We start from the raw sequence: 27461 nt of genomic DNA, 5'->3' as shown, positions 1-27461 counted from the left end.
GTTTGTGTAAGAAGGGGTCTGTCTAACAAACTTTCTGGTAATTACAAAAATACTTTAGGTGGGAATATCTGCTATAAATCCTCTTACTCAAGTTCTGGGGCTAAGCTCATTAATTTTTTCTTCTAACGTCACGTTCACGAATCACTGAATCTGTTTTTATCACCCGATTGTATAATATTGAATAAGCCCTATAGAGGTATCTAGTCAGGTACCCTCAATAAATAATTAGCGTAACGGATAAGCAGGATGTATTAAAACATGTGCGTAGTGGTAGGCGCGGTCGCAGAGAACGGCCTTGATTTCATTTCAATAAGACCACTTCATTCTCTTTTTTAGAGCACACTTATTTAAGTCACGTGTGAAAACGAATCCGGACTGAACGGTGGGATGAAATCAATGAAAGAGTGAGATCATTATCACAAAGAGTGGCAGTTTATTTGAGAAAAAAGAAAAACCGCATAATTCCGAGTAGGGCTCGAGCTCTGAGGGTTAGGTATAAATTTAATTATTTATGTAGATGGTAATAATAATTTCATGTGTCTCAGTGGACTATTACAAATGCCTTTTCGGTGAGTTGCATGTCTCTGATCTACACCAGTTATCCAGCGAGGGAGAAAGGGACCTGCAGTTCAACGTGAAATCCGCACTACTTGTTCTCTCTGGTGTGTCCTCACATCGTTGAGAGTTGAAGCCTAGGCTAAAACGAAGACTGAAAAATGCGTCGTCCGAGCGAGATACGATCGTACAACCTCTCTGTTGCAATACACGCGCTTTACCTGTAGATAACTTTTTTTATACAGTCTACCGCTCCACATTTTTTTTTTTTTTTTTTTTTTTTTTTTTACAGAAGATGGGGCCTTCATCGATCCCTATAACCCGTCCAGAATATGTCTTCACTGGAGAGCTTCCTGGCTTTCTTCAGCTACTTCCGAAATATCTTGAAGTACTTAAATCTTCCTCTCAAGATGAACTAAAATTTGTATGTTCTCCTAAATCTCAAACTTTCTTCTTCTAACTGTAAGTGAGGACATATTTGTAGTTTGACAGATGAACTGAAAGTGCTCTAGTTAGTAACTGAATAACGGGAACTTAAAAACCTTGCATGACAGTCTAGTTTGTCAGTCTTCTCAACAATGACTTATTCATGTGTACTAAATATACGTATAAAGGGTTTCTCGGCATGGCCTTCACATTCCCGGGTAATGTAACTTAAATAAATGTCTTCTGTAAATAAATGCATAGATACATATACAAGCACACACACGTACACACAAACACACACACACACACACACACACACACACACATTGTGCTGATTGCTTGCTTGGTCATTAATTCTTATCTTCAGTAACGTCGTATCCACTTCGTCTATCCGAATTAAAGGATCACGCTCAAATTTATAACGGATAGGGCGAATCGTTCTGACTATTTGATCAGGTCTGCTGAACTCATAGTTTACTATACCTTCCTGCGGTTTTTGTTATATTACTTTGTTATACTTAAGATATTTGCGAAGTTCTCTTTATACTGTTTGACGCCGGCAGCCTTTGACGCTGTATCGTGAGGTACGTGAAGTCTTCTTCAATTTTTTCTTCGTCGTTTAGAATATAGTAAACTGTTTGTCCTTTTAATCAGTTTACCGAAATCCTTTTGAGATTAGCATATGGCACGGCATCCGGACTGGGGAAGTTTGCTGGTGTTGTGGTATCTGGGGGTATTCGAGTACGGCAGCTGAATAAAGCACCATATGTGTCTGACCTTGTCACAAACGAAAGTCTGGCTTTCACTATCTCATAGGTTGCATGTGTTGCACATACATTAATTAGCTAATTGAATGGAATACAGTTTGCCATTTGTTGCTCACGTTGGATAGCAATTTTTGTGTGTAGATAGTATCCCAAATAACACACCAGTTATGATCCTTGTCTTTTTCTTCTATATTTCTCATGGGCTTGGATTCTACCAGAATTTTATAAATTTACTTCTCCACCTATATTTGCTTTGCCGGAATCCTTGTTCGAACGTAACTGTATACTCCAAGGAAGTGCCTGAAATGGTAGAGATCACGTGAAACGTGATGAACATCAATCGGAGCATTTAGGTGAGGAGGTGAAATTTAATTGACCAGGTATACAACGAGCACTCTTCGGAGAATAGTTATACTCAATTGTATGTTCTGTTAAAAGAAAGAGTTTATGCCTTTTTGCGTACGTCCCTGTGGTTTAACCCACCGTTCCGCATGGGGAAGTCAACTTATCATATTCGTCTTCAAAGATATTTCCTCTGGCTACAAACTGGCCAATGGCGAACAACAACCTTTCTAATATGCCGCTGGGAATTGGTAACACTTTCGGAACATAGTCTAAGTTGGATATGATATAGGTAGGTACCAGAACATGTTTTTCTAATGTATCTAATTTCCTCACGCTTTAAGCCGTAGGAATGATATAATTTTGTTGAATATTTCTCTATTATTTATGTCAGTGGTGTTCTGTATCCTTTTCCTTAATTCTACCCTCAATTTCATTCTAGAAAGGTCTTCTAATTGTGTATGGTCTTACAGAGCTATGTCGCGTCCGATATTTTTTAATCCGTATATTTTCCAGTTCAGTTTGGCACTAGATGCAGCTTCATATTTCTGTATTGTTTCAGGTGGAGACTATTTCTTCTGTGTTCATGGCAACAAATCCACAATCATCTGCGTAACCGCGACACACAAAGTTCCGTCCATTGATAGTCAAAATTTGTAGCTGTTTCCTCTGCATAGTAAGCAGTGGTTCGATAGTAATGGAAAATGGTACCATGATAGCAGCTGAACTGACTAAACTTACTGAACTGTCAATATTAATAGAGCCACTGAGGTGACCATTAAATAAAGTCCTTGAATACTATTTCTGAACATATTTTGTATTATTCAGGTGCACTGGTGCGGGAATCTTGTTTCATGCAGTATGTGAAAAAGGAACTGATGGCTCATCCTATCGAAGGTATCTTCTAATTATAACGTTACGACGGTGCATTTCATCCTCCAAGACTACTCTTTGATATTATATCGCTATGGCTCGTTAGTGTGTGGTAAATTGATCTGCCTCTGTCAACACTTGTTTGGCATTTTCCAGTAATCTTATTCATGACTGTCTTCAGCCTTTCGCTTACTACATGGACGAATATTTTATAATCGCTGCTGAACAGCGTATTGGGTCAAAAATTCTTGAGTGTGTTACTGCACGGTTTTTTAGGTTGTAAGGCTACAGTCCCATGTTGAAATTCTGGTGGAATGGAGTTGTTTGGTTCCATCAGTTCATTCAAGCGGCAATTAGTTTCGACTTCATTCGCTTGATACAGTTCCGCTGGTTGGCCATAACAACCAGGAGGTATATTCTCCGTGCTTTGCACTAAAATGTCTTCCAATTCTTCTTGAGTCACATCTGCTTTCTGCTGATTTGCATCCACTGTACAAAGTCTTTGAGACAAGTTTAACATTGAGAACAAATGGTTCAAATGGCACTGAGCACTATGGGACTTAACACCTGAGGTCATCAGTCCCCTAGAACTTAGAACTAATTAAACCTATCTAACCAAAGGACATCACACACATCCATGCCCGAGGCAAGATTCGAACCTGCGACCGTAGCGGTCGCGCGGTTCCAGACTGTAGCGCCTAGAACCGCTCGGCCACCGCGGCCGGCGGCGATACCAGTGCCACTCTTACGCGACTGGCTTGAAATACGAACAGACATCATCTTTCAGACACGCATGACAACTTTCGCTTACGTCCCATAACTCCTCCTTGGTGTTGCAACTTATTTGCAGGCACTTTACTTACGTAGCTGGAAACAAACTGAGTATCTAGCCTCTGGCAATTTCGCTAGTGGCGTCATAATAGGAGAGAACGCGGAAAAGCGACCCATCACTTGTACTGGGAACGAACGCGCACCAGTACAAATTTTACAGTTTGATTGGTAAAACTCACACACAATATTGCTAACTCGGCTTACTGGTGGAATTTTAAGAACAAATTCATTCACGCATTCAGTCATTCACAATCGTTCATAGGGAAGAGCAGACCCTCGTCGTTAACTCAGATTGTTATGAATGGTGTGAATTGTGCGTTGTGAGCACACTTGGAGTTCCGTATTGACGATGTTTAATCAAACGTGTCTTACTGACCAATTTTAAAAGCGAAACATAACAAGACCTAGAACCTAGAAGTTGTTTACCTCAAATTACATGGGTAAATTGTTTCATGAGGTATCACTTAAAACTGATAAAGACTGTAAATCCAAATATGTCTCTGATGTCGTTGTAGAGATGCAGTAGTTCGGGCTATGAATATTAAAGATTGAAAGTGAGAACTAACTGGTATATTCTTTAATAGAAAATTTTGTTCAAAAAAAGTCCCAGTTCATAAATCTGACAGAAGGTACACTTTTCAAGTTTTAAATGATACCATAAATGACTTCATTTGGCTGTAGGCATTTTTTATTAATTGGACAATTGCGATTTCAGTCTATGAGTCATTGTCAGCTGCAACTTGGAAAGATATTAGTCCATGTCGGACATGTCTGCATAACACGTCACCACCTACATATTTTAGTTCATGGACTGATGACTTTCCCAGATGTACTATATAGCGGTAAAACTACTGAAATCACGATGGTGGAAATAATAACAAAGGCATAATACAGTCAAATGGCGCCAAAGTTACGTGTTAAAAATTTTATTATGATTTAGTCTACTGCAAAGGATGTACAATTTAACTCTTTCTGGAGCTGTCATTAACTAATTGCTAAGTTGTGAAAATATTGTGCACATCACATATAGTTAGGCAAGTGTTGAGTCATGTCTATTTTTCTATTAGTTCTAAGCAAAATCTAGATTTGCAGCTCCACAGTACACATCTTCAGGTTTGTTGGCTATTTCGTGAAACAACAAATCAAAACTCTAAATCAAATAAAGGTTCGGTGGATCGCTTGTTAAGAGCTAAATTACGGATACAGAAGTTTGAGAGTTAGATCCCGGTCACTTATAGCATTTTTGTGCGTAACTTATCGCCTTTTTCTCCTCTGGAAAAGCTCATTAATGAGAAAAACGTCGAGTTGAGCTGTATTTCAGACTACACGTTGAATACAAAAACACACCGCCCGTAACACATGGAACGTTTGTTAAATTCTCTCGTGTTTGAAGTTAATTTCGTTTACTCCGTTTGATGTTAGCTGGAACAAAATCAGTCGGTTGATTTCGAGAATAAATATCTGCTCATACCCCAACAGATAACGCACTGTGAAACAAACTTCCTGTACCAGCAAGCGGAAGCCTCATGGGAGCGTGGCTCAAGACCTTGCTGATGGTGCTGTGTCTTCGAAGCTCATCCGCACATCCTTAAGCACTTAAAGTTACCTGCTCTTATTTGTAGAGATGGTAGTACACTGCGCTTCAGCATGTGATATCTGAAGATGAACAACACTCCGAGAGCCGTTGTTGCACCCTTAAATAGCAAAAAAATTTAGTAAAATTTTAATATATTGATGAGATCCAGTGTCTTCCACTTTGGTAGGTGTATATTCGTTGCGTCAGTTGCCTAAAGTTACGAGAGCGTTTATCAGAATTCACGAAGCGCACGTGACCATAACTACTCCTCATCGACACTGCTCTCTCGACCCGAACGAAATAGTTATGCGCACTTGAATTTACAACTTCAACCTGCCACAACGCCGCAGTACTATGCGACATATGCATTACGCTCTCTGAATCCCTGGGCGTAAAATAACAACGTCAGGGTAGTTTTGGATCCGCTAGCAATCAATGACTCGATATTTTCCAGCACGTAAAAATGTACATGAACCATCCGTCAAAACTACAGTAGTAGCATAATGACAACACTGAGGCAACCAGATAGGTAACATTGTCCCACTTACATACATGTCTTGGAGTGACGTCGCCTCCTACATCATAAGCTTTTGTTCATTATCTGTAAGCGTCTAAGACTGTGTAGATTGTTACAAATCCAAATATACGTGGGCCCTCCACAAAGTACATTACATTTTGGAATTAAAAATAAATAAAGTATTGGAAATCTTTTTTATTATGTACATATGAAAGCCACACTTAAATACTACTTTTCTACATAGTTGCCATTTAAATTAAGGCACTTACCGTAGCGATGGACGAGCTCGGAAATTCCTTCGTCGTAAAATTCGGCCGCCTGCGCCTTCAACCACGTGGTTACCTCTTCTTGAAGCTGTGCGTCGTCATCAAAACGCTGCATAGCCAACCACTTCTTTATTGCTGGGAATAAGTGGAAGTCGCTCGGTGCCAGGTCGGGACTGTATGGCGGATGAGGAAACAACTCCCACTTAAAAGATTCGAGAACTTCACGAGTGGCATTTGCCGTGTGGGCCCGGGCGTTGTCGTGAATCAGCAAGATCTTTGAGCCCAACTTTCCCCTGCGCTTGTTTTGTATTGCTCTTCTGAGGTTGTGCAGAGTTTGGCCATACCTTTTAGAGTTTATTGTAGTGCCTCTTTCCAGGAAATCCACAAAAATCGTATTTATACCGGGTTACTGATTAACCACGTGGTTGAAGGCGCAGGCGGCCGAATTTTACGACGAAGGAATTTCCAAGCTCGTCCATCGCTACGATAAGTGCCTTAATTTAAATGGCAACTATGTAGAAAAGTAGTACTTAAGTGTGGCTTTCATCTGTATATAATAAAAAAAATTCCAATACTTTATTTATTTTTAATTCCAAAACGTAATGTACTTTGTGGATAGCCCTCGTACTTTACCACAGCCGGTCGGAGTGGCCACGCGGTTAGAGGCGCCATGCCACTGACTGCGCTGCCCCTCCCGCCGGAGGTCCGAGACCTCCCTCGGGCATGGGTGTGTGTGTGTGTATGTGTGTGTTGTTCTTAGCATAAATTAGTTTCAGTTAGCTTCAGTAGTTTCAGTTAGTTTCAGATGACCTAAGCAGTTTGGTCTCTTAGAAATTCACATACATTTGAACATTTCAGCATTTGAACTTTACCAACACCAATTCACTGTCTGCACGACTTTATGTGATTGGATGTTGTCAGCTCGACATCAGCAAAAAGACTTATTAGGGCACGCATGTGGCTCTGCCATTCAACAGAAATCCGACCTCTTCCAACATCCTCACTGCTAAGTTAACATTTCTGGACTGCAATGACGTCAAAAAGTACACTTTAATAATATTAATCCTCCGCATAATTTAATGACCTAACTAGATCAGTCAAATGCAGAAATTTTCAGAATGATACGTGAAATAGTTTCCAACGCATCCTGGCTCTGATAATACATTGTTTTATGATGGACTGTTTTTCGTTTCTTCTGGTGGACTGCACCACCAAACCATATCTGAGGCGGTGTCCGCCCCTGCAAACTGCGTCGTATTTTTAGTTTTGCCCCTTCTAGTATGCTTCCAGACTTCAAGACGCCGTAGTCTGAACTCCCGCCATGCTTCCTGCACTTCTTTTGTGCCTCTACACACTCATTCCAGATAATGACTTCTTACGGTCGCCGCCGCCTACTACGAATTCGGATTATCATCCCTAGTCAAAAGTAAAATATATCGTAATCCCAAGCTTAGATCATGAGCTGGTTTTCACGATCTCACTTTAATAAAAATTCACATCCATCTACATTGGTGTCCACATGCTTCCTTCTCTTAATCTTTATTTTGATTCGCCAACTTATTAACTCCAAGTGAGATGACATACCATTGCCACATCTCACACAGTACTAGTAACTGAAACCTGCCTTGAGTCTGGTGACAGATTTTTTTGTGGTAAGGTACTATGGGACCAAACTGCTGAGGTCATCGGTCTCTAGGCTTACACACTACTTTAATCTAACTTAAACTAGCTTACGCACACCCATGCCAGAGGTAGGACTCGAACCTCCGATGGGGGCAGCCACGCGAATCGTGACAAGGCGCCTTTGACCGCGTGGCTACCCGGCGCGGCGGTGAGAGATTTACCTTTACCTTAAAAGAAAAGGAAAATGCTCGAAATTCAATATTTTGTAGCGTAACCATCCAAAATTTGCAATTTCGATTAAGTTATTGCTCATTGAAGCCACTCATTGAACATTAGCTCAGAAAGAGCTACGAAATGGCAGGGATGTCGATCGCTAATTTTCACCTGCTGTCCCTAATAGACCAGACATTCGCTATGGGGTTAAGATCAAGTGATATAATGGGCCAGTCAAAGAGTGATAGTGTCCCTGTGTTCATCACAGCAGGATTGTACACTTGTAATCCTGTGAACATGACTGTCATAATCTTAGTGAATGGGAGTGACTATAGAACAACTGCTCACAGCGAACTTTTAAATAACCATCCTGATTCATTTTCGTTGTAAATTTAAGGAATAGCTCATGTCACTTCCTGAAAAATTCCGAAGTATTAGTGTAAGGTGTTTGGCTTGGCCTATGAGCTCACTTGAACACTTCCTTAGGCTGTCGGTGCGCTCTACGATTTCCAGTGTTGGAATCTAAATTGCGACACGTCGGATCACAACGCATGTCTCCAATCGGCTGCTATCCAGTTTATGTGTTGTCTAACCTACTGAAGATACTCAGACTTATGTGACACTGTAATACCCTTTTGGCGGGTAACATAACTTCAAAAAATCCCTTTGATGCAATTGCTTTCGTAAAATTATCTTGCTCTAAACTCAGTGGGAGCAGCATTTCCTTGTTGTGTCTGAAGAGATTGTGATTGGCTAAGCGTAATAACAATCGCTGGTTACTGTTGGCTGAGGATTCTTACAAACACTGTTCTTACGCTGTGTTATACGGTTGTGAGTGACACAACGTTTCTTAAGGAAATATTTGACAATCTGCGTTGATACACCAACGAATCAAGCGCCTTCATTCATGTTGTGGTCGTGGTCATTCTGTCATGCCTCTATGTCGAAAAATCTGATTACGATGAATCCACTCAGCCAAAAGGAACATACGTACCACTTGATTGCCATGACTTACATTACAGTTGAAGGTTGATATTGTATCCTGGGACAAGTTCTGCATGAACTACAGTGCACCAGAGCAAACAATGTGCTGTTTTATGCGGGAGAGTTACATCTCGTCTGGTGAGATTATGTGGAAAACAAATGTTTATTGAAAACGAGTCAGGCGACATATTGCTCTCAACTACCCACATCATCCGAATAATTACGATGAGAAGTTTGCGCTCAGACAAAGATTTAATGACAGTCGTATTTTTTTTTTTTCTTGCGAAGTAAAGGAGTGGGAAGGGTGATGTAGCAGAAGTACCCTTTGCACAGTAGTAATTTTTTTGATGTATTCAGAACTGTATGTCAAATGATCTGCATCGCAAAACAATATTTACTTCAGAGTGTGGTAATTGCACTTCATTATACAAGCTACCCTCTTATCGCGTTGCTCGGCGAAGTACGCATCTTGGCCATGTTGTTGTTGTTGTGGTCTTCAGTCCTGAGACTGGTTTGATGCAGCTCTCCATGCTACTCTAGCCTGTGCAAGCTTCTTCAACTCCCAGTACCTACTGCAATCTACATCCTTCCGAATCTGCTTAGTGTATTCATCTCTTGGTCTCCTTCTACGATTTTTACCCTCCACGCTGTCCTCCAATACTAAACTGGTGATCCCTTGATGCCTCAGAACATGTCCTACCAACCGATCCTTTCTTATAGTCTAGTTGTGCCACAAACTTCTCTTCTCCCCAATCCTATTCAATACTTCCTCATTAGTTATGTAATCTACCCATCTAATCTTGGCCATAGGAGAGTAATATCATATGGGAAGAACATCGCACTTTGTACGAAATTCCTTCTTGAAAGTCCACCCACAAGGGGACGTTCTGCATTGTCTATCATTAAAACGTGATTTCTCGGTATGTTTTATCATCGTTAAACAAATGCATATCAGGAAGGTGAGTCATGGATTGAGCACTGACAGAATTTATGACTATTATAAAAGGGCGAATACCTTTGTTGAAAGGTATTCGAGCAAATTTAAAACCTCCACTGCTTATAAGGCAGTCACTTTCGGAACATGTTCATATGAGATAGGAAAATGTGTATGTACAAGTGAGACAGAAGCTGACAGTTAATTTCCGGCAGCCTCCGCAAGCTGCCAGCGGCTGGGAGGGCGTGCGCAACGCCACGCAGTACGGCAGCGACTGCGTGCAGGAGACGGGCGAGGGCTCGGAGGACTGCCTCTACCTGAACGTGTACGTGCCAGGGGCGCCGCAGGAGGGCGCCGGGCTGCCCGTGCTCTTCTACGTGCACGGCGGCGGCTTCGTCAGGGGCAGCGGCTCCGACCAGAAGTTTGGGCCGGACTTCCTCGTCTCATATGGAGTTATACTGGTCACCATCAACTACCGCCTTGGGCCGCTAGGTATGTATTACACAACGTAAAATATTGTTACAGACAAGGTAAATTATCAGAACAGTAACTACTGGGTAAGCAGTTAAGACAAGCCAGCCAAAATACAGCTGGCACGACTAAATACCTCGAGGGGCGGTATTGCCAAGTTAATGGATAACATGGGGATTGCTTTGAGATACTCAAGTAATTATTAACATTTCTACTGAGTTACAACACAGATTTTGTTTCAGTGGAGCTGTATTCGTTTTCTGTGTCATTTGGAAGAGTGTTCGAAGGGAGCTTCAAGTCTATGACATGTGCTTATCTTGGACGAAGTATCAGGTAGCAAGGTAACACAGCTACAAATCACTGTCCTCGCATCAGAAGAGGTTACATGATCGCCTGCCCGACTGTAACAAATTTGAGCCAGCACGTCACTCAGGTGCATTTCATCTGTGTGTTATCACGAGTATCATACCTAAGACACAAATTGGTTACCCTGAACGGTGATAGATTCTATAAGGCGATTCTGGATAGGCGATATAATACACTGGATTTCATCTCGACTTATCGCAGGGAAGGATATCTTCGTAAAAACGCCCGGGTTTCACCATAGAGTTATTGTTTTAATTTTCCGCTGAAATAAAAATGCAGATGTTTGGAGAGAGTGCAGGCCACTGAGCGTTTCCCGAACCATCTAGCGACCTCCATATGATCTGATAAGATGGTATGAGTGGAATGGTCGGTGCATCCATCATGTTCATACCAAACAGATAGCCGTTTGCAGAATGAATCCTCACTCTGTCTCACTCTGTACGGTAGCGTTTGCTGACAGGAAGTCCCCTGGCAGATTAAAAGTGTTTGCTGGACCGGAAATCGAATCGAGGACCTTTTCCATTTGCTGGCAAGTGCTCTACCACATGAGCTACGGAAGCACGACTCACGACGCGTCCTCACAGCTTTACTACCACCAGTTCAGCTTCTAACCTCCAAACTCCACGGAAGTTCTTCTGCGAAACTTGCAAGACTAGCACTCCTGAGAGAGAGGATGTTTTGATGAGCCAGTAAGTTTCATATTAGACACACTCCCTTGCGGAGTGAAAATTGATTCTGTAAACAAATCTCCAGGCTGTGGCTAACCATGTCTTCGCAATATCCTTTCATCCAGGAGTACTAGCTCTGCAAGCTTCACCAGAGAATTTCTGTGATGTCTGCAAGGTAAATGATTAACTGATGGAAGTAAAGCTGTGGGGATGGGTCGTGAGCTGTGCTTGGATGCCTCAGCTGGCTGAGCACTTGCTCGTGAAAGGCAAAGAACACAGGTTCGAGTCTCAGTCCGACATACAGTTTTAATCTGTCAAGATATTTCGAGTAGCTGTATGTCCTATGGGATGTCTTCTAATCTGCGATAGCATATCTATAAGATGTTCCTGCTTAGACTCTTACCAATAAAATAGGGGCCAGTAGCGCATTTCTAGAGAAACAGTGAGCGAACAATCACAAGTTAACGACGTCGTTTATCTAGTTCCCTCATTTAGCGCGAATTTTCAGTTGACGCAGAACCATTTTGCAGAGTTCGTTGATACCGTTTGAGGAACTGTAATCGATTCTGAAAGTCAGTATATGAAGCTGTTGATGGCGCTAACGCGAGATATGTTGGAATATGGTATTCGTAGAATAACGCTTTCACAGATCCCATTCGCTCACTCGAGTAGCCTCGTAATGATTTGGGGATTCTCTGCTGCCGAGATCAGGATATCTTTGAGATACAAGCGCACCACTACTCCAACAGTCTGGCAGCATTCGCCATAAACCGATACTATATCCGCTTTATTTATCTATTTTTTTATTTTACACGTCTAGTTCCGTAGGACCAAATTGAGAAGCAAATCTCCGAGGTCATGCAATGTGTCAGTACATGAAATAACAACATAAAAGTAATAACAGATAAAATAAAATGGTTATGAACCCAAAAAAAGGCAAGCCATAAATTTATGTAAAAGCAATCAATAATATAACACAGAAATCAGCTTAATTTTTCAAGGAATTCCTCGACAGAATAGAAGGAGTAACCCATGAGGATTACTGCTAAGATTTTTGAGTTCTTGTGGTAGCTTACCGAAAATGGATGCAGCAGTATACTGCACGCTTTTCTGCACGGAAGTCAAGGAAATGCGATCCAATTGCAGACTGGATTTCTGCCTAGTATTAACTGAGCAAAAGGTGCTGATTCTTGGGAATGAGCTGATACTGGTAACAAGAAACGACAGTAAAGAATATATGTATATTGAGAGGCCAATGTCAGAATACCTAGAGTAATGAACAGAGGTCGACAAGAGATTCGCAAACTCACATCACTTTTTGCCCGAACCACCCCTTTCTGAGAAATTTCTTTTGAGAATGGGAAGAGTTACCCAAAATATAATACCATACGTCATAAGCGAATGAAAATGAGCAAGTAGACTTATTTTAGTGTCGAACTATCACTTACTTTCCACGACAATTTACTATCTATCCGAACACCTAGAAATTTGATCTGTTCCGTTTCACTAATAACATGACCATTCTGTGAAATTAAAACGTCGGGTTTTGTGGAATTGTGTTTTAGAAACTGTAAAAACTTGGTTATACTGTGATTTAGCATTAGTTTATTTTCTACAAACCATGAACTTATGTCTTCAGCTGCACTGTTTGAAACTGCGCCAGCCTTGCACGCAACATCCTTTACTACCAAGATAGTGCCATCAGCAAGCAGAAATATTTTAGAATCACCTGTAAAACTAGAGTGCATATCACTTATATGAATAAGGAACAGGAGTGGCCCCAGCCCTGATCCCTAGGGCACCCCCCCCCCCCCCGCCCCATTTAACTGTGCCCCATTCAGACCCCACATCATAGCCATTCTGAACACTGTGGAGAATGACCTTTTGCTGTCTGTTGATAAAGTAAGAGGTGAACCAATTGTGAGCTATCCACCGTATTCCATAATCGTCCAACTTACGGAGGAATATTTTGTGATCAACACAATCAAGCGCCTTAGTTAAAACAAGAAAAATTGCCTAGCGTTCGAAACCTTTTGTTTAATCCACCCGTAACTCACAGAGGAAAGAGAATATAGCATTTTCAGTTGTTAAACCACTTCTAAAACAGAACTGCATAGTTGATAGCAAGTTATGTGAAATAAAATTAATACTTATCCTTACATACACAGCCTTTTCAATAAATTTAGCGAACAACGATGACGTAGACATAGGTCTAAAATTGTGTACATTATCAAATGGTTCAAATGGCTCTGAGCACTATGGGACTCAACTGCTGAGGTCATTAGTCCCCTAGAACTTAGAACTAGTTAAACCTAACTAACCTAAGGACATCACAAACATCCATGCCCGAGGCAGAATTCGAACCTGCGACCGTAGCGGTCTTGCGGTTCCAGACTGCAGCGCCTTTAACCGCACGGCCACTTCGGCCGGCTGTACATTATCCCTTTCTCTCTTTTTATGAAGCGGCTTTACTACTGAGTACTTTAATCGTTCAGGAAACTGACAAATCTTAAAGAAAAAATTACAAATATGGCTAAGTACGGGGCTAACATGTGCAGCACAGTCCTTTAATATTCTGCTAGGTACTCCTTCATATCCGTGAGAGTCCTTGCTCTTCAGTGATTTAATTATTGACTCAATCTCCCTTTTGTCAGTATCACCGAGGAGTGTTTCAGACATAAGTCTCGGAAAGGCATTTTACAAGAGAGTTATATGATTCCCTGTGCAAAATAGGTTCTTGTTTAATTCACCGGCAGTGTCCAAAAAGTGCATTTTCATTATACGCATTGTGAATAGCTGTAGAAAAAACTTGTCTGATAGCTAAACAGCATATAACAGACTGAATAGCTTGAAGCGTACAGGTAGGTACACGGAATATACAGTTGTCTCCTGATGGTGGGTCAACGGTTTTCAGTACTGTTGTTGCCTTATTACGATCCAAATTCCATCGAAGTCATACCCTATAAATTCTAAAGAAAAAAGCAACTATTTGCATTAAAATGCAAAGTTGGTATCAAAATCAGGAAGCATTAAAAGTAGAAAAGTACTTGCATACCGGTGCGTCAGAATATTCGATATATTGTCCGATACAAATTACCAAAAACTGAGCATCAGTATGCCGTATTTGCTTCTTGTAGAAATATTTCTGGTGGCATTTCGGCTGGTCTCTCTTAAGGTGCTCCACCAGTACTTATGATGTCAATGATCTCTGAGACAACAGAATGACCGGTGACAAAAATGAAATGTTGGTCAACCAAAGATACTAACACCGGTGATAATTTTCGCACCGTGAGTAGAATCGAAAAAGGTCTTGATACATTGATTGCTATTCTCCGTTACTGGGTATGAATGTACAAGCATTAAGTATAGTTATTGGGGATCCGTGTCGCATAATTGTGTGAGAAGTATGTTACGACCGGCGTAAATGATGTACAAATGGCATATCACTCGTTATCTAATGTGTCTGCATCTCAGTCATGAGGTTTAAGAATAACCAAATCTGAGGTGGCTGGTCGCCTTCCACGCTACAACAGTCGGCTCAAACGCTTTCTTTGAGAACGCTTTACGTACAGCATGTGAAAAAAAACTACCGTTGATGCATTCACGTGGGACGTTTAGCCGTATCAGAGACTTACTACAGGCCGTTCGTAAGTGATGGGCCACTTCAGTTACTTCAGTAACTCGGTGAATAATTTTGGAAAGGTGAGATTCACACTTTCAGTTGTTGTTTTATCATCTGTGGTGTATCAACGACTTGTGTCCCAGCTGCGATAGCTCGTTAAGATCTCAGTTGGATTGCAGGCTTCCTGAGCACTGGTGACGAGGTGGTCTCTGGCAACGCGGGACTCAAAGACCAGCTGCTGGGGCTCTCCTGGGTGCAGAGCAACATCGCGCGCTTCGGTGGTGATCCTCAGCGTGTGACGCTGGACGGACGCAGCGCAGGTGGCATGTCCGTCTCCTTACATCTCATCGCACCTCTGACCGCAGGTTTGTACAACATTTGTATCAGCTGGACACTAACAGGCTGTGGTGTTTGTCAAGTAAATCTGCTTTGATTTTCGGACGTCGCTTTCTCCTAGCGTAAAAGTACCACACCGGGTGGGGAACCATGCAGTTTGGGAAACGGACTTCCCTGGACATTGTCGCCTCGATAATGCGGGTTTCTCTAGTTGAGCTTTGGGAAGTAGTGTAGTAGTTAGGCAGATGGTAAGACCCGAGGGTCGGGTAAGAACGCCTGACGCGACGAAACATAAAGAGAATCTTAAGTGAAACGAGCTGTTTTGATTAAAGTGATTATTAAAATGATATGAATGTAAACGTCGGCGGAAGGTAAGAGGTGGGGAAGTAGTAAAGGGAAACGTATTAATTAAGTAATAGAGTGGTGACAAATATATTTAAAATCTATGAACCAAACACATCGGCATATTAGTGGTAAAATATTAAAGATTAACAACCGTGCAAGCACAATTGGCGCTGCTACTTGCCCGAAACATTATTTGATTTAACATACAGTAAATTTTATAGGAAATACTCCAGAGTGACGAAAGACGAGTGAAATTAGTTACCAAGACAAGCATGATTTTGAGTACGAACTGAACTATTTTTAGATTAAACTTTTTGTCTGTTTAACACTGTCAATAATAACAAGTACTTTTTCTTAAGAATGGCTATAGCCACAAATGTTATTTTCTCTACTAAATTTCAGTGTACAAATGCTGTCAGTCATTTCCAAGATTGGGTTTGGTAATATTCACGCTGTCTGTGCTGTAACTTACCCGCCTTCACCACTTCTTAACCCCAATGATATAGACTCCAGTAGCCTTGATTAAATCTGCGACCCTTAAATGAATGTTTTTTATAGACTGAAAGGCGGAGAAATGATAGACTAGGTGCGGTCACTCTGCGTCATATTTTTTCCAGTGGGTGGGTTCCAGCTTTTTAGTGCCGTTCTATAGGTCTGCTGCAGTCATAACATGTTTACAGAAATCGAGAAACTTTCCATCGACAATTTCCGTAATGTGTGTGATAGGAGTAAGTCTGAACTTGGATGTTCCAATATTCTGTGCTACAGATTCCTCAATTTGATATTGCAAAAGCACCTAGTACAGAGTGGCTGATTAACATCTTATTCTTTTCCTCTTACAATAAAGGTATTTCATTTTTTTCGTCTAGTTGGTTCGGAAGACTTGTTACTGTTCGCACGTTATTGTTTTACAATCTTGAAAGTAATCAATGAGGAAGGTAGCTTTCGAACTCTAGAAAAAGCTAATAGGTTACCTGTGGATGGAATCGCCTTAGGCGATTTTAGTACAGTACACAAGCTTCCACCTGAACATCATTTCGTTTATGAAGTCAATTGGCACACCCATACGACATTCAAAATGACAAGAGAGAGCACAATATCCGTTACACTCATTTCATCACTCCAAGCAATCGTTCAATTTCACATTTGCTTCCTGTAAACATTCAACTGAAGAGGTATCACCCTTGCACAAAGCTCTGTTATAGTTACTTATTCGCATAAAATCTGTCCCATTCTTTCTTTTCGTATGTCTTGGGTAACCACACTTAGGTGTTTCATCATCTAGAGACGTAAGATCACATTTTCCGTCAACTTCCAGGTAATTAATTGTTGAAAACAAAATGATAGATTTGTTGTAGACTTTGTCTAAATTTGCATGAAATTTCGATCACTATGTTTTATAAGGAGTTTTCATTGCCGTTTGTGTCGTATGGGGTTGTGTTGGAGATTTCTTATGAGTGTTATATCTACTGGGTTCGGATGTTATTGAAATGCTATTAACTAAAATTATTTCTTTCAGCTATGACTGCACAGTTGTAACTTACCTATAGAGATGTATGTACGGTATTCCTGCTTTAAAATGTGTACAGAGTTATAGATTTTAAAGTGTATTATTTGATCAGTAAAATAGATGAAGATATACAGGGTGATTCAAAAGTTAAGTCCCATAGGACAAATATGGCGCAACAGAAAACCACCGACATACTTTGAAAGATGGTAGTAGGGACCAAAACAAAGATAAAAGTCTAGTAAACATGGGATGTAAAATGCATATCTTACAAGCTATGAGCTGAGGGGTGGTAGTGTGGAGAAAAACAAGGAAAACATGTCCATTAAGCAAGATCTCTAAAGTGCATACCTCAAGAGCTATGATCACTTGTTCAGTAGTTGAGTTGCACAGTATTAAAGACGAACTTACAGCTCGTAAGATATGCATTTTAGAGTCCATATTTACTGGACATTTATTTCTTGTTTAGTCCATATTACCACCTCTCAAAATATGGAAAGAGCTTGCAATAGAACTGACTTGTTTTTACAGTATCTAAGATGAAGAAGTGCTCGTAGCTCTGAAGGTGTGCATTTTAGAACCACTGTTTACTACATGTAGTTATCTTGTTGCGGTCCGTACTACTACCTCTGAAAGTTTATCGGTGGAATCTTGATTCATCCTATTCGTCCTTTGGGACATCGCTTTTGAATCACCCTGTATGTGATCATATCTTGCGTAATGAACTAATGGCATGATACAAGCTATCGAGCGAAACCTATATGAACACATTTTGTACTGTCTGCTAACTTTCACAATACGAAGTTTTTCTGGTGGAAGGAACAATTCTCGTATTTTTGTCTTAGCTGTAATGGAAGTATGTGCTCTTACGTTGTTGGGCTCGAAATTTTCGTATGCCTTTTCGTTTGTTGTTAGTGTTTTGCAAAAAGATTTCATAACGTTGTTCCATACATATCAGAAGTTGTGGTTTCTTGGAAAGAGACCGGTCCTTTAATTCGTGTTGTAGTAATCATACGCGGCACCTCCATGTTAGCATCATGCAAAGGCAAGTCGATGTATCCTGATAAATGCAGCCATTCTTCATCAGAATAGATGAGTCTTATTGCATCTTCTGTGTTTAATAGCAACTCGGACGCATTACAGTTAACAAGTGACAGGCGCCACATAGGCGCGAACGATTGGTCACAGGTGCCCGTCCGCTAGCAGCACAGGACTAGGCCAGCAACTGCGAGTTGGTCGTTAATAGTACATCGCCTGACTCTGGACTTCTATTACCTGTTACTCTTCTTGGTATTCCTTCTGTGTTTAGACCACAGTGAACTTGGTTTGTGGCCTTACCCTATCGTGTTTACGGTGACACATTCGCACGCAGTGCCACTGTTATTGATGGCTAGTTTTGCAACTCCGACAGCAACTGCTCCAACTACAGCGTCAAAAGTATGCGGCTCAAGAGCATCGACGCCGTGAACAGCTGTCACTGCAACAGAAGCAGCACAAAGCACAGTATGTCGCCCTCCTGCAGTATCTGTCAGCGCCCAAGGCCAAGCTCCAACCACCAACCCCGTCTTCGATGAGTCTTCGGATGGATGAGAAGTAAACTTCCGTCCTCTGGAACTGTAATGTTTTGCCTGTAGCATTTCTGGTATGCAGTCCAGAAATTGCAGCCAAACTCGCAGTCCAACTTATTTGTCTTTCACTGTATTCTGTGTTGTGTTAACTGGGTACTACTGTCAGTAGACTCACCTTGTTGCAGCTAGACTGCAGTTTATTCAGTGTCATAAACAACACGAGCAGTCTTGCGGAGCGTAGGCTACGTCCGTAATCATTGATCTGAGATGTGACTGTGTGCCCTGCCCCTGACAGGGATGTCACAGCTGAAGCTTTGGCTTAGTCTGAGCCTAGCGCTGGTGAAGTGCTTAACACTGTTAAATCTTTTGAGATTGTTTTCGCAGCTCAGCATGCCTATACAAATGACAGTCAACATTCTCGTCGTCGCAGAGAGAGGTCACTCATTTGTTCATTTCATTCAGCAGATCACGTAATTCGTCTTCACTTTCACTCAGGATAGCAACGTCATCAGAGAATAGCATCAATGATATCCTTTCACCTTGAATTTCAATTCCACTCCTGAACCTTTCTTTTATTTCCACCATTGCTTCTTAGATGTACAGTTTGAAGAGTATAGGCGAAAGACTACATGCCCGCCTTACACCATTTTTAATTCGAGCATTTCGTTCTTGTCGTCCATCCTTATTATTCCCTCTTTGCTTTTGTACGTGTTGTGTATTAGCCCTCTCTCCCTGCAGCTTACTCCTATTTTTCTGAGAATTTCGAACATCTTGCATCATATTATATTGTCGAACGCTTTTTCCAGGTCGATAAATCCTTTGAACGTGTCTTGATTTTTCTTCTGTCTTGCTTCCATTATAACTGCAATGTCAGAATTGCCTCACTGGTGCATTTACCTTTCCTAAAGCCAAACTGATCGTCATCTAACACATCATCAATTTTCTTTTCCACTCTTCTGTATATTATTCTTCTCAGCAACTTGGATGCATGAGCTGTTAAGCTGATTGTGCAATAATTCTCGAGCTTGTCAGCTCTTGCAGTCCATGGAATTGTGTGGATGATATTTTTCCAAAAGTCAGATGGTGTATCGCCAGAACCATTTATTCTACATATCAACGTAGTCTTTTTGTTCTCACTTCTCTCAAACATTTTAGAAATTCTGATGGAATGTTATCTAACCCTTGTGCCTTATTTTATCTTAAGTTTTTCAAAGCTTTTTTAAATTCTGATTCTAATACTGTATCCCATATTTCTTTTATATTGACGCATGTTTCTTCTTCCGCCATATCAGATAAATATTCCCTCTCCTAAAGGCCTTCAGTGTACTCTTTCCACCTATCCGCTCTCTTCACTGCATTTAACAGTGTAATTTTCATTGCACTCTCAATGTTACCACCCATGCTCGACATGTGTACCTGAACTATCTTTGTCGGTGTTGGTTTGGTGTCGATTCTGCTAAGAACAACGCTATCTATCACTGAACTCTTCACAGTAACACACTCTCTGCCCTACTTTCCTGTTCATAACGAATCCTATACCTGTTACACCATTTTTCTGCCCTGTTGATATTACCCTACACTCATCTGACCAGATATCCTTGTCTTCTTTCCATTTTACTTCACTGAGCTTCACTATATCTAGACTGAGCCTTAGCATTTCCGTTTCCAGATTTTCTAGCTTCCCTACCACATCCTAACTTCTTACATTCCACGCCCCGATTCGAGGAGCGTTATTCTTTCGTTGGTTATTCAGTCTTTTTCTCATGGTCACCTCCCCCTTGGGATTCCCCTCCCAGATGTGCGAGTGGTTGACTATTCCGGAACTTTGCCCAATGGAGATCATCATGACACTTTTTTCAGATACCGGCCACGCGTCCATTGGATAAATGCTATGTGCTGTTAATGCAGTGGTTTCCATTGCATTCTGCATCCACATGTCGCTGATCACTATGATTTTTTCGCCTTCTTTTCTTCTCGACACTTTTTTCAGATACGGGCCACGTGTCCAGTGGATAAACGCTATGTGCTGTTAATGCAGTGGTGACCATTGCTTTCTGCATCCACATGCCGTTGATCACGATGATTTTTTCGCCTTTAGGAGCAGCTTCCCATCCCAAGGGCAAGAGAGTGAACTGAACCTGTGTCTCATCCTCCGCCCCTTTCACAAGGCCGTTGGCAAAATGAAGGTGGCTTCTTACGCCGTAAGTCTTCGGCCACTAATGGTGACGATATTTATTCAAAATTTAATTGGTGGTCGGCTTCGAACCCGGGACTGGGAACTCTTAGATTACTATCCAAAACCGCTACCACTATAATACTACTGGTGCTCTTGCAACCTGTAAACCATAGTGACTTACTTCACGTAAATCGCAGAAACTTCAGCTTCGACCTGACTGCAGCAGCCGGCCGAAGTGGCCGTGCGGTTAAAGGCGCTGCAGTCTGGAACCGCAAGACAGCTACGGTCGCCGGTTCGAATCCTGCCACGGGCATGGATGTTTGTGATGTCCTTAGGTTAGTTAGGTTTAACTAGTTCTAAGTTCTAGGGGACTAATGACCTCAGCAGTTGAGTCCCATAGTGCTCAGAGCCATTTGAACCATTTGACTGCAGCAGAGGAAATTATAGTATCAGATGTCTACAGTGTACAACTGACTGTTGGTCCCGTGAAGAATGGGATCACTTCGTACTCATGAGTCAACAAACGACCAATAGGACGACACATAGATACTCACCATCACGGCTGTGGAGTAGCCGGCTCACCTACCATCGCGAGAGTTCACTTTGAACATGCTGCTGTTCGGCCAATCCGTGGAATTCCAGCTGAATAGCGGCGTTCGCGTGTGTTTATTCAATGAGGACTCGTGTTGCCGGCTCGGCTCACCTCCACTGGAACAATCCCAGCGACGGATCATGTCTTACTTCCACAGAGTCATTCCCCTCCTCGGAGAACTGTTGCTGGTGGCTAAGTAAAAAACCACTGAATGCATACTAAACTTCTTAGGTGTACGCTCCCCTACTGCAACTAACGCTTTTGACTTAGATGCCTCTACCAGTTTTGGGTCCAAACTACAGGAAACTTTTGTGGGTAAAATCAGGTACTGTACTAAGCTTATTCCCTTAGTGGGCATACCGGCTATTTACTGGTCATAATGTTCTGGATGATGAGTGGAGATCTACATAAATACTCCGCAAGTCATCTGACGGCGTGTGGCGGTTGATACTTCTGATACCACTAACTCATACCTCCTTCCCTGTTCCATTCGCGAATGGCCCGTGGAAGGAATTATTGTTGGCATAGCTGTGTATTAGCTCTAATGTCTCAAATTTCCTCGTCGTGGTCACTTCGCCATGTGTGTGTGGGTGAGAGTAATTTGTTGTCCGACTGTTCCTGAAAAGTATTCTTTCCAAATTTCAATCACATCTCGGTGATGCACAACATCTCTCTTGTAGCATCTGCCACTGGTGTTTGTCAGCTATCTCTGTTACGCTCTCGCGCCAACCGAATGGTCCCGTGAACAAACGCGCCGCTCGCTTCTTACAGTACCACGTGTCAAGGGTTGGAATATTTAACAACCGTTCTAACAAGCGCCTTGTTAGCCGCTTCTTTCAAGTATGAATTACATTTTCTTAAGAATGTTCCTATGTGGCATCTGCTTTTTATACTATTTGTTTTGTGTAGTTATTCGACTTAAGGTCGCTCTGGATAGTTACTTCTAGGTATTTTACGATGTATACCGTTTCCAGCAATTTGTCACCAATAGTGTTGTTGTACAGTAGTGAGCTCCATTTTCTATGTATCCATAATATGTTAGATTCATTTACGTTCAGTCAGCAGCCAGAATCTGCATCATTCACCAATCCTCTGTAAGTCTTCCTATCGTTGCTACGTACTTCCTTATAGACAATAGATCTCTTGGTGACTGAACATTCTTAACAGTTTAGCTATCTGTAATAGCACAAGTATTGTGATAACAAATAAAGTAAGAAATTATAATTTAACTACGGGGCCTCCTTGTAATACTAACATGGTGAACATTCCTAACATTTTGAACACCATGGCTGTATACTGATGGAATTCTAATTACGCATATCTGCCACCAGCCATTTAAGTGAGTGCACTGTACAATGATACATCCTCTGCGTACCTCCGAGAGTGTGTGTAATACGATCCGAAAGCAGATATGGCAGTTTTATAATGGCTTTTGTCCATCTGTATTAGGACAGAAATCCTTACTCTCACCCCTTTACAGAAACTGCTGATTTGTTTTACTTGTTAACCAACGGAAAAAATAGCCACACAAAGAAGAAGTTGTTCAAAATAAACAAAAGTTGGTTGGCGTATTTATACATCTGAAAGATGATGTCCAGTCGTATTTCGCGCCAGTCGCATAAGAGTGGCGCTAGTAACGCCACGATGGCGATGAAAGTCAGGTTTACTTTAAATACAATGTGTAACGGTCATGTGCGTTCCTTAACTTTGATATTGGACGTGATGAGTTGCTGTTAGTCGTGAATGCCTTTAAGGTGACGAAGACGGCAATATCAACATCGTGATGAGTTTGAATAAGGTCGTGTAGTGGGGCTACGAGAAACTAGATGTTCCTTCTGCGATATTGCAGAAAGAAATGTCAGAAATGCAGCTACTGTAAATGATTGCTGCCAGCGGTGGTCACGGGAGTGTACGGTCGCAAGAAGGCCGTGCTCCGGACGGCCACGTGGCGCTACGAAGAGGGAAGATCGTCGTGTTGGGGATATGGCACTGGCGCACCGTGCAGCATCTGCAGCAGCGGGTTGAGCAGCAGTTGGCACCACAGTGACACAGCGAACTGTTACATTACGTCTACATCTACATCCATACTCCGCAAGCCACCTGACGGTGTGTGGCGGAGGGTACCTTGAGTACCTCTATCGGTTCTTCCTTCTATTCCAGTCTCGTGTTGTTCGTGGAAAGAAGGATTGTCGGTATGCCTCTGTGTGGGCTCTAATCTCTCTGATTTTATCCTCATGGTCTCTTCGCAAGATATACGTAGGAGGGAGCAATATACCGCTTGACTCCTCGGTGAAGGTATGTTCTCGAAACTTCAACAAAAGCCCGTACCGAGCTACTGAGCGTCTCTCCTGCAGAGTCTTCCACTAGAGTTTATCTATCATCTTCGTAACGCTTTCGTGATTACTAAATGATCCTGTAACGAAGCGCGCTGCTCTCCGTTGGATCTTCTCTATCTCTTCTATCAACCCTATCTGGTACGGATCCCACACTGCTGAACAGTATTCAGGCAGTGGGCGAACAAGCGTACTATAACCTACTTCCTTTTTTTCGGATTGCATTTCCTTGGGATTCTTCCAATGAATATCAGTCTGGCATCTGCTTTACCGACGATCAACCTTATATGATCATTCCATTTTAAATCACTGTTAATGCGTACTCCCAGATAATTTATGAAATTAACTGCTTCCAATTGCTGACCTGCTATATTGTAGCTAAATGATAAGGGATCTTTCTTTCTATGTATTCGCAGCACATTAAACTTGTCTACATTGAGATTCAATTGCCATTCCCTGCACCATGCGTCAATTCGCTGCAGATCCTCCTGCATTTCAGTACAATTTTCCATTGTTACAACCTCTCGATATACCACAGAATCATCCGCAAAAAGCCTCAGTGAATTCCCGATGTCATCAAGGTCATTTATGTACATTGTGAATAGCAACGGTCCTACGGCACTCCCCTGCGGCACACCTGAAATCACTCTTACTTCGGAAGACTTCTCTCCATTGACAATGACATGCTGCGTTCTGTTATCTAGGAGCTCTTCAATCCAATCACACAATTGGTCTGATAGTCCATATGCTCTTACTTTGTTCATTAAACGACTGTGGGGAACTATATCGAACGCCTTGCGGAAGTCATGAAACACGGCATCTACCTGGGAACCCGTGTCTATGACCCTCTGAGTCTCGTGGACGAATAGCGAGAGCTGGGTTTCACACGACCGTATTTTTCGAAACCCATGCTGATTCCTACAGAGTAGATTTCTAGTTTCCAGAAAAGTCATTATACTCGAACATAATACGTGTTCCAAAATTCTACAACTGATCGACGTTAGGCCCTTTTCCAATCCTTTGGAACGCTACGCTCTTGTAGTGACCGCTGCAAGAAGGGGGGGAGGGGGGGGGGGAGTGGGCAAGTTCCTTCGCGTACTCTGTTTAAAATCGAACTGGTATCCCATCAGGTCAAGCGGCCTTTCCTCTTTTGATTAAGTGTTTTGATTAATTGTTTCTGTATCCCTCTGTCGTCTATTTCGATGTATACCATTTTGTCATCTGTGCGACAATCTAGAGAAGGAAGTACAGTGCAATCTTCCTCTGTGAAACAGCTTTGAAGAAAGACATTTAGTATTTCGGCATTTAGTCTATCATCCTCTGTTTCAGTACCATTTTGGTCACAGACTGTCTGGACATTTTGTTTTGATCCGCCTACCCCTTTGACATAAGACCAAAATTTCTTAGGATTTTCTGACAAGTCAGTACATAGAACATTACTTTCGAATTCATTGAACGCCTCTCGCATAGTCCTCCTCACAATACATTTCGCTTCACGCAATTTTTGTTTGTCTGCAACGCTTTGGGTATTTTTATGTTTGCTGTGAAGTTCCCTTTGCTTCCGCAGCAGTTTTCTAACTCGGTTGTTGTACCACGGTGGCTCTTTCCCATCTCTTACGATCTTGCTTGGCACATACTCATCTAACGCATATTGTACGAAGGTTTTGAACTTTGTCCACTGATCCTCAACACTATATGTACTAGAAACTAAACTTTTGTGTTGACCGTCAGATACTCTGAAATCTGCTTTTTGTCACTTTTGCTAAACAGAAAAATCTTCCTACCTTTTTTAACATTTCTATTTACGGCTGAAATCATCGATGCAGTAACCGCTTTATGATCGCTGATTCCCTGTTCTGCGTTAACTGTTTCAAATAGTTCGGGTCTCTTTGTCACCAGAAGGTCTAATATGTTATCGCCATGAGTCGGTTCTCTGTTTAACTGCTCAAGGTAGTTTTCAGATAAAGCATTTAAAAAAATTTCACTGGATTATTTGTCCCTGCCACCCGTTATGAACGTTTGAGTCTCCCAGTCTATATCCGGCAAATTAAAATCTCCACCCAGAACTATAACATGGTGGGGAAATCTACAAGAAATATTTTCCAAATTATCCTTCAGGTGATCATCCACAACAGCTGCTGAGCCAGGGGGACTATAGAGACATCCAATAACCATGTCTGAGCCTGCTTTAACCGTCACCTTCACTCAAATTATTTCACATTTAGGATCTCCGTCAATATCCTTCGATACTATTGCACTTCTTATCGCTATAAACACGCTTCCCCCTTCACTGTCCAGCCTGTCTCTGCGGTATACATTCCAATCTGAGTTTAGAATTTCATTACTGTTTACATCTGGTTTCAACCAACTTTCTGTCCCTAGTACTATGTGGGCATTGTGACCGTTTATTAATGAGAACAGTTCTGGGACCTTTCTATAGACGCTCCTGCAGTTTACTATTAGGACATTAATATTGTTATTCCCTGTTGCCTTTTTCCTACCTTGCCGCGTCTCAGGTGGCGTCTTGTCGGGCCTAGGGAGGGAATTCTCTAAAAAACCCACATGTGCATTCTACACGTACTCCGCTACCCTTGTAGACGCTTCCTGCGTGTAGTGCACGCCTGACCTATTCAGGGGGACCCTACATTTCTCCACCCGATAGCGGAGGTCGAGAAATTTGCACCCCAGATCTCCGCAGAATCGTCTGAGCCTCTGGTTTAAGCCTTCCACTCGTCTCCAAACCAGAGGACCGCGATCGGTTCTGGGAACGATACTACAAATAGTTAGCTCAGATTCCACCCCGCGAACTAGGCTTTCCGCCTTCACCAACTCCGCCAACCGCCTGTATGAACTGAGGATGACCTCTGAACCCAGAGCGCAGGAGTCATTGGTGCCGACATGAGCAACAATTTGCAGTCGGGTGCACCCAGTGCTCTCTATCGCCGCCGGCAGGGCCTCCTCCACATCTCGGATGAGACCACCCGGCAAGCAGACAGAGTGAACACTGACCTTCTTCCCCGACCTTTCCGCTATTTCCCTAAGGGGCTCCATCACCCACCTAACGTTGGAGCTCCCAATCACTAATATACCCCTCCCCCCGTGTGCCTGCTCGAACCTTGCTGAAGGAGCGGCCACATGTCCACTCAAAGGCAGAGCGGCGATGCCACACGGCCAGCCTCCACATTGACCCTCCGCCTCGTGCGCCGCGAACGCCGCTGAACCCGCCACTCCCCTTAGGGAGAGGGTGGCCCAACTGCGCCCGGTACCCGCGAAGATGTCTCGACAGCAGGGACAGTGGGTGAAGCATGTAATACCTGGGGTGTACCATGCAACGCACCCGACTCCCCACTGCCGCTACACTCCGAGGCAGCAGCCTGAAGACGGCTGACCGCGGCCATCAACACGCTCAACTGTTCGCGAACAGTGGCCAGCTCCTCCTGCGTCCGTACACAGCAGTCACACATCCTATCCATCCTAAGAAATCAATTTACTGTAGAGAGTTAATCAACTTTTAACTAGACTGCTAATTCACTGAAGGCGGCTGATAGTTGACTAAACTGCGGTTACTAG

The 27461-nt window shown here is 42.3% G+C and overlaps 1 protein-coding gene across 1 annotated transcript in view; it reads left to right on the top strand.

The window, feature by feature from the left end:
- The window catches only part of LOC126251826 (cholinesterase-like), an 85888-nt gene that overhangs the window by 7231 nt on the left and 51196 nt on the right, over positions 1-27461 (top strand). The window contains exons 3-4 of the mRNA XM_049952488.1: positions 10123-10399; positions 15214-15399. Of these exons, the coding sequence (XP_049808445.1) occupies positions 10123-10399; positions 15214-15399 (463 nt within the window). The remainder of the gene's footprint in view (positions 1-10122; positions 10400-15213; positions 15400-27461) is intronic.

The sequence above is a fragment of the Schistocerca nitens genome, chromosome 4, assembly GCF_023898315.1.
Source record: "Schistocerca nitens isolate TAMUIC-IGC-003100 chromosome 4, iqSchNite1.1, whole genome shotgun sequence".
Lineage (NCBI taxonomy): Eukaryota > Metazoa > Arthropoda > Insecta > Orthoptera > Acrididae > Schistocerca > Schistocerca nitens.
The sequence above is the reverse complement of the archived record's forward strand: the minus strand, read 5'-3'. Positions and strand labels throughout refer to the sequence as shown.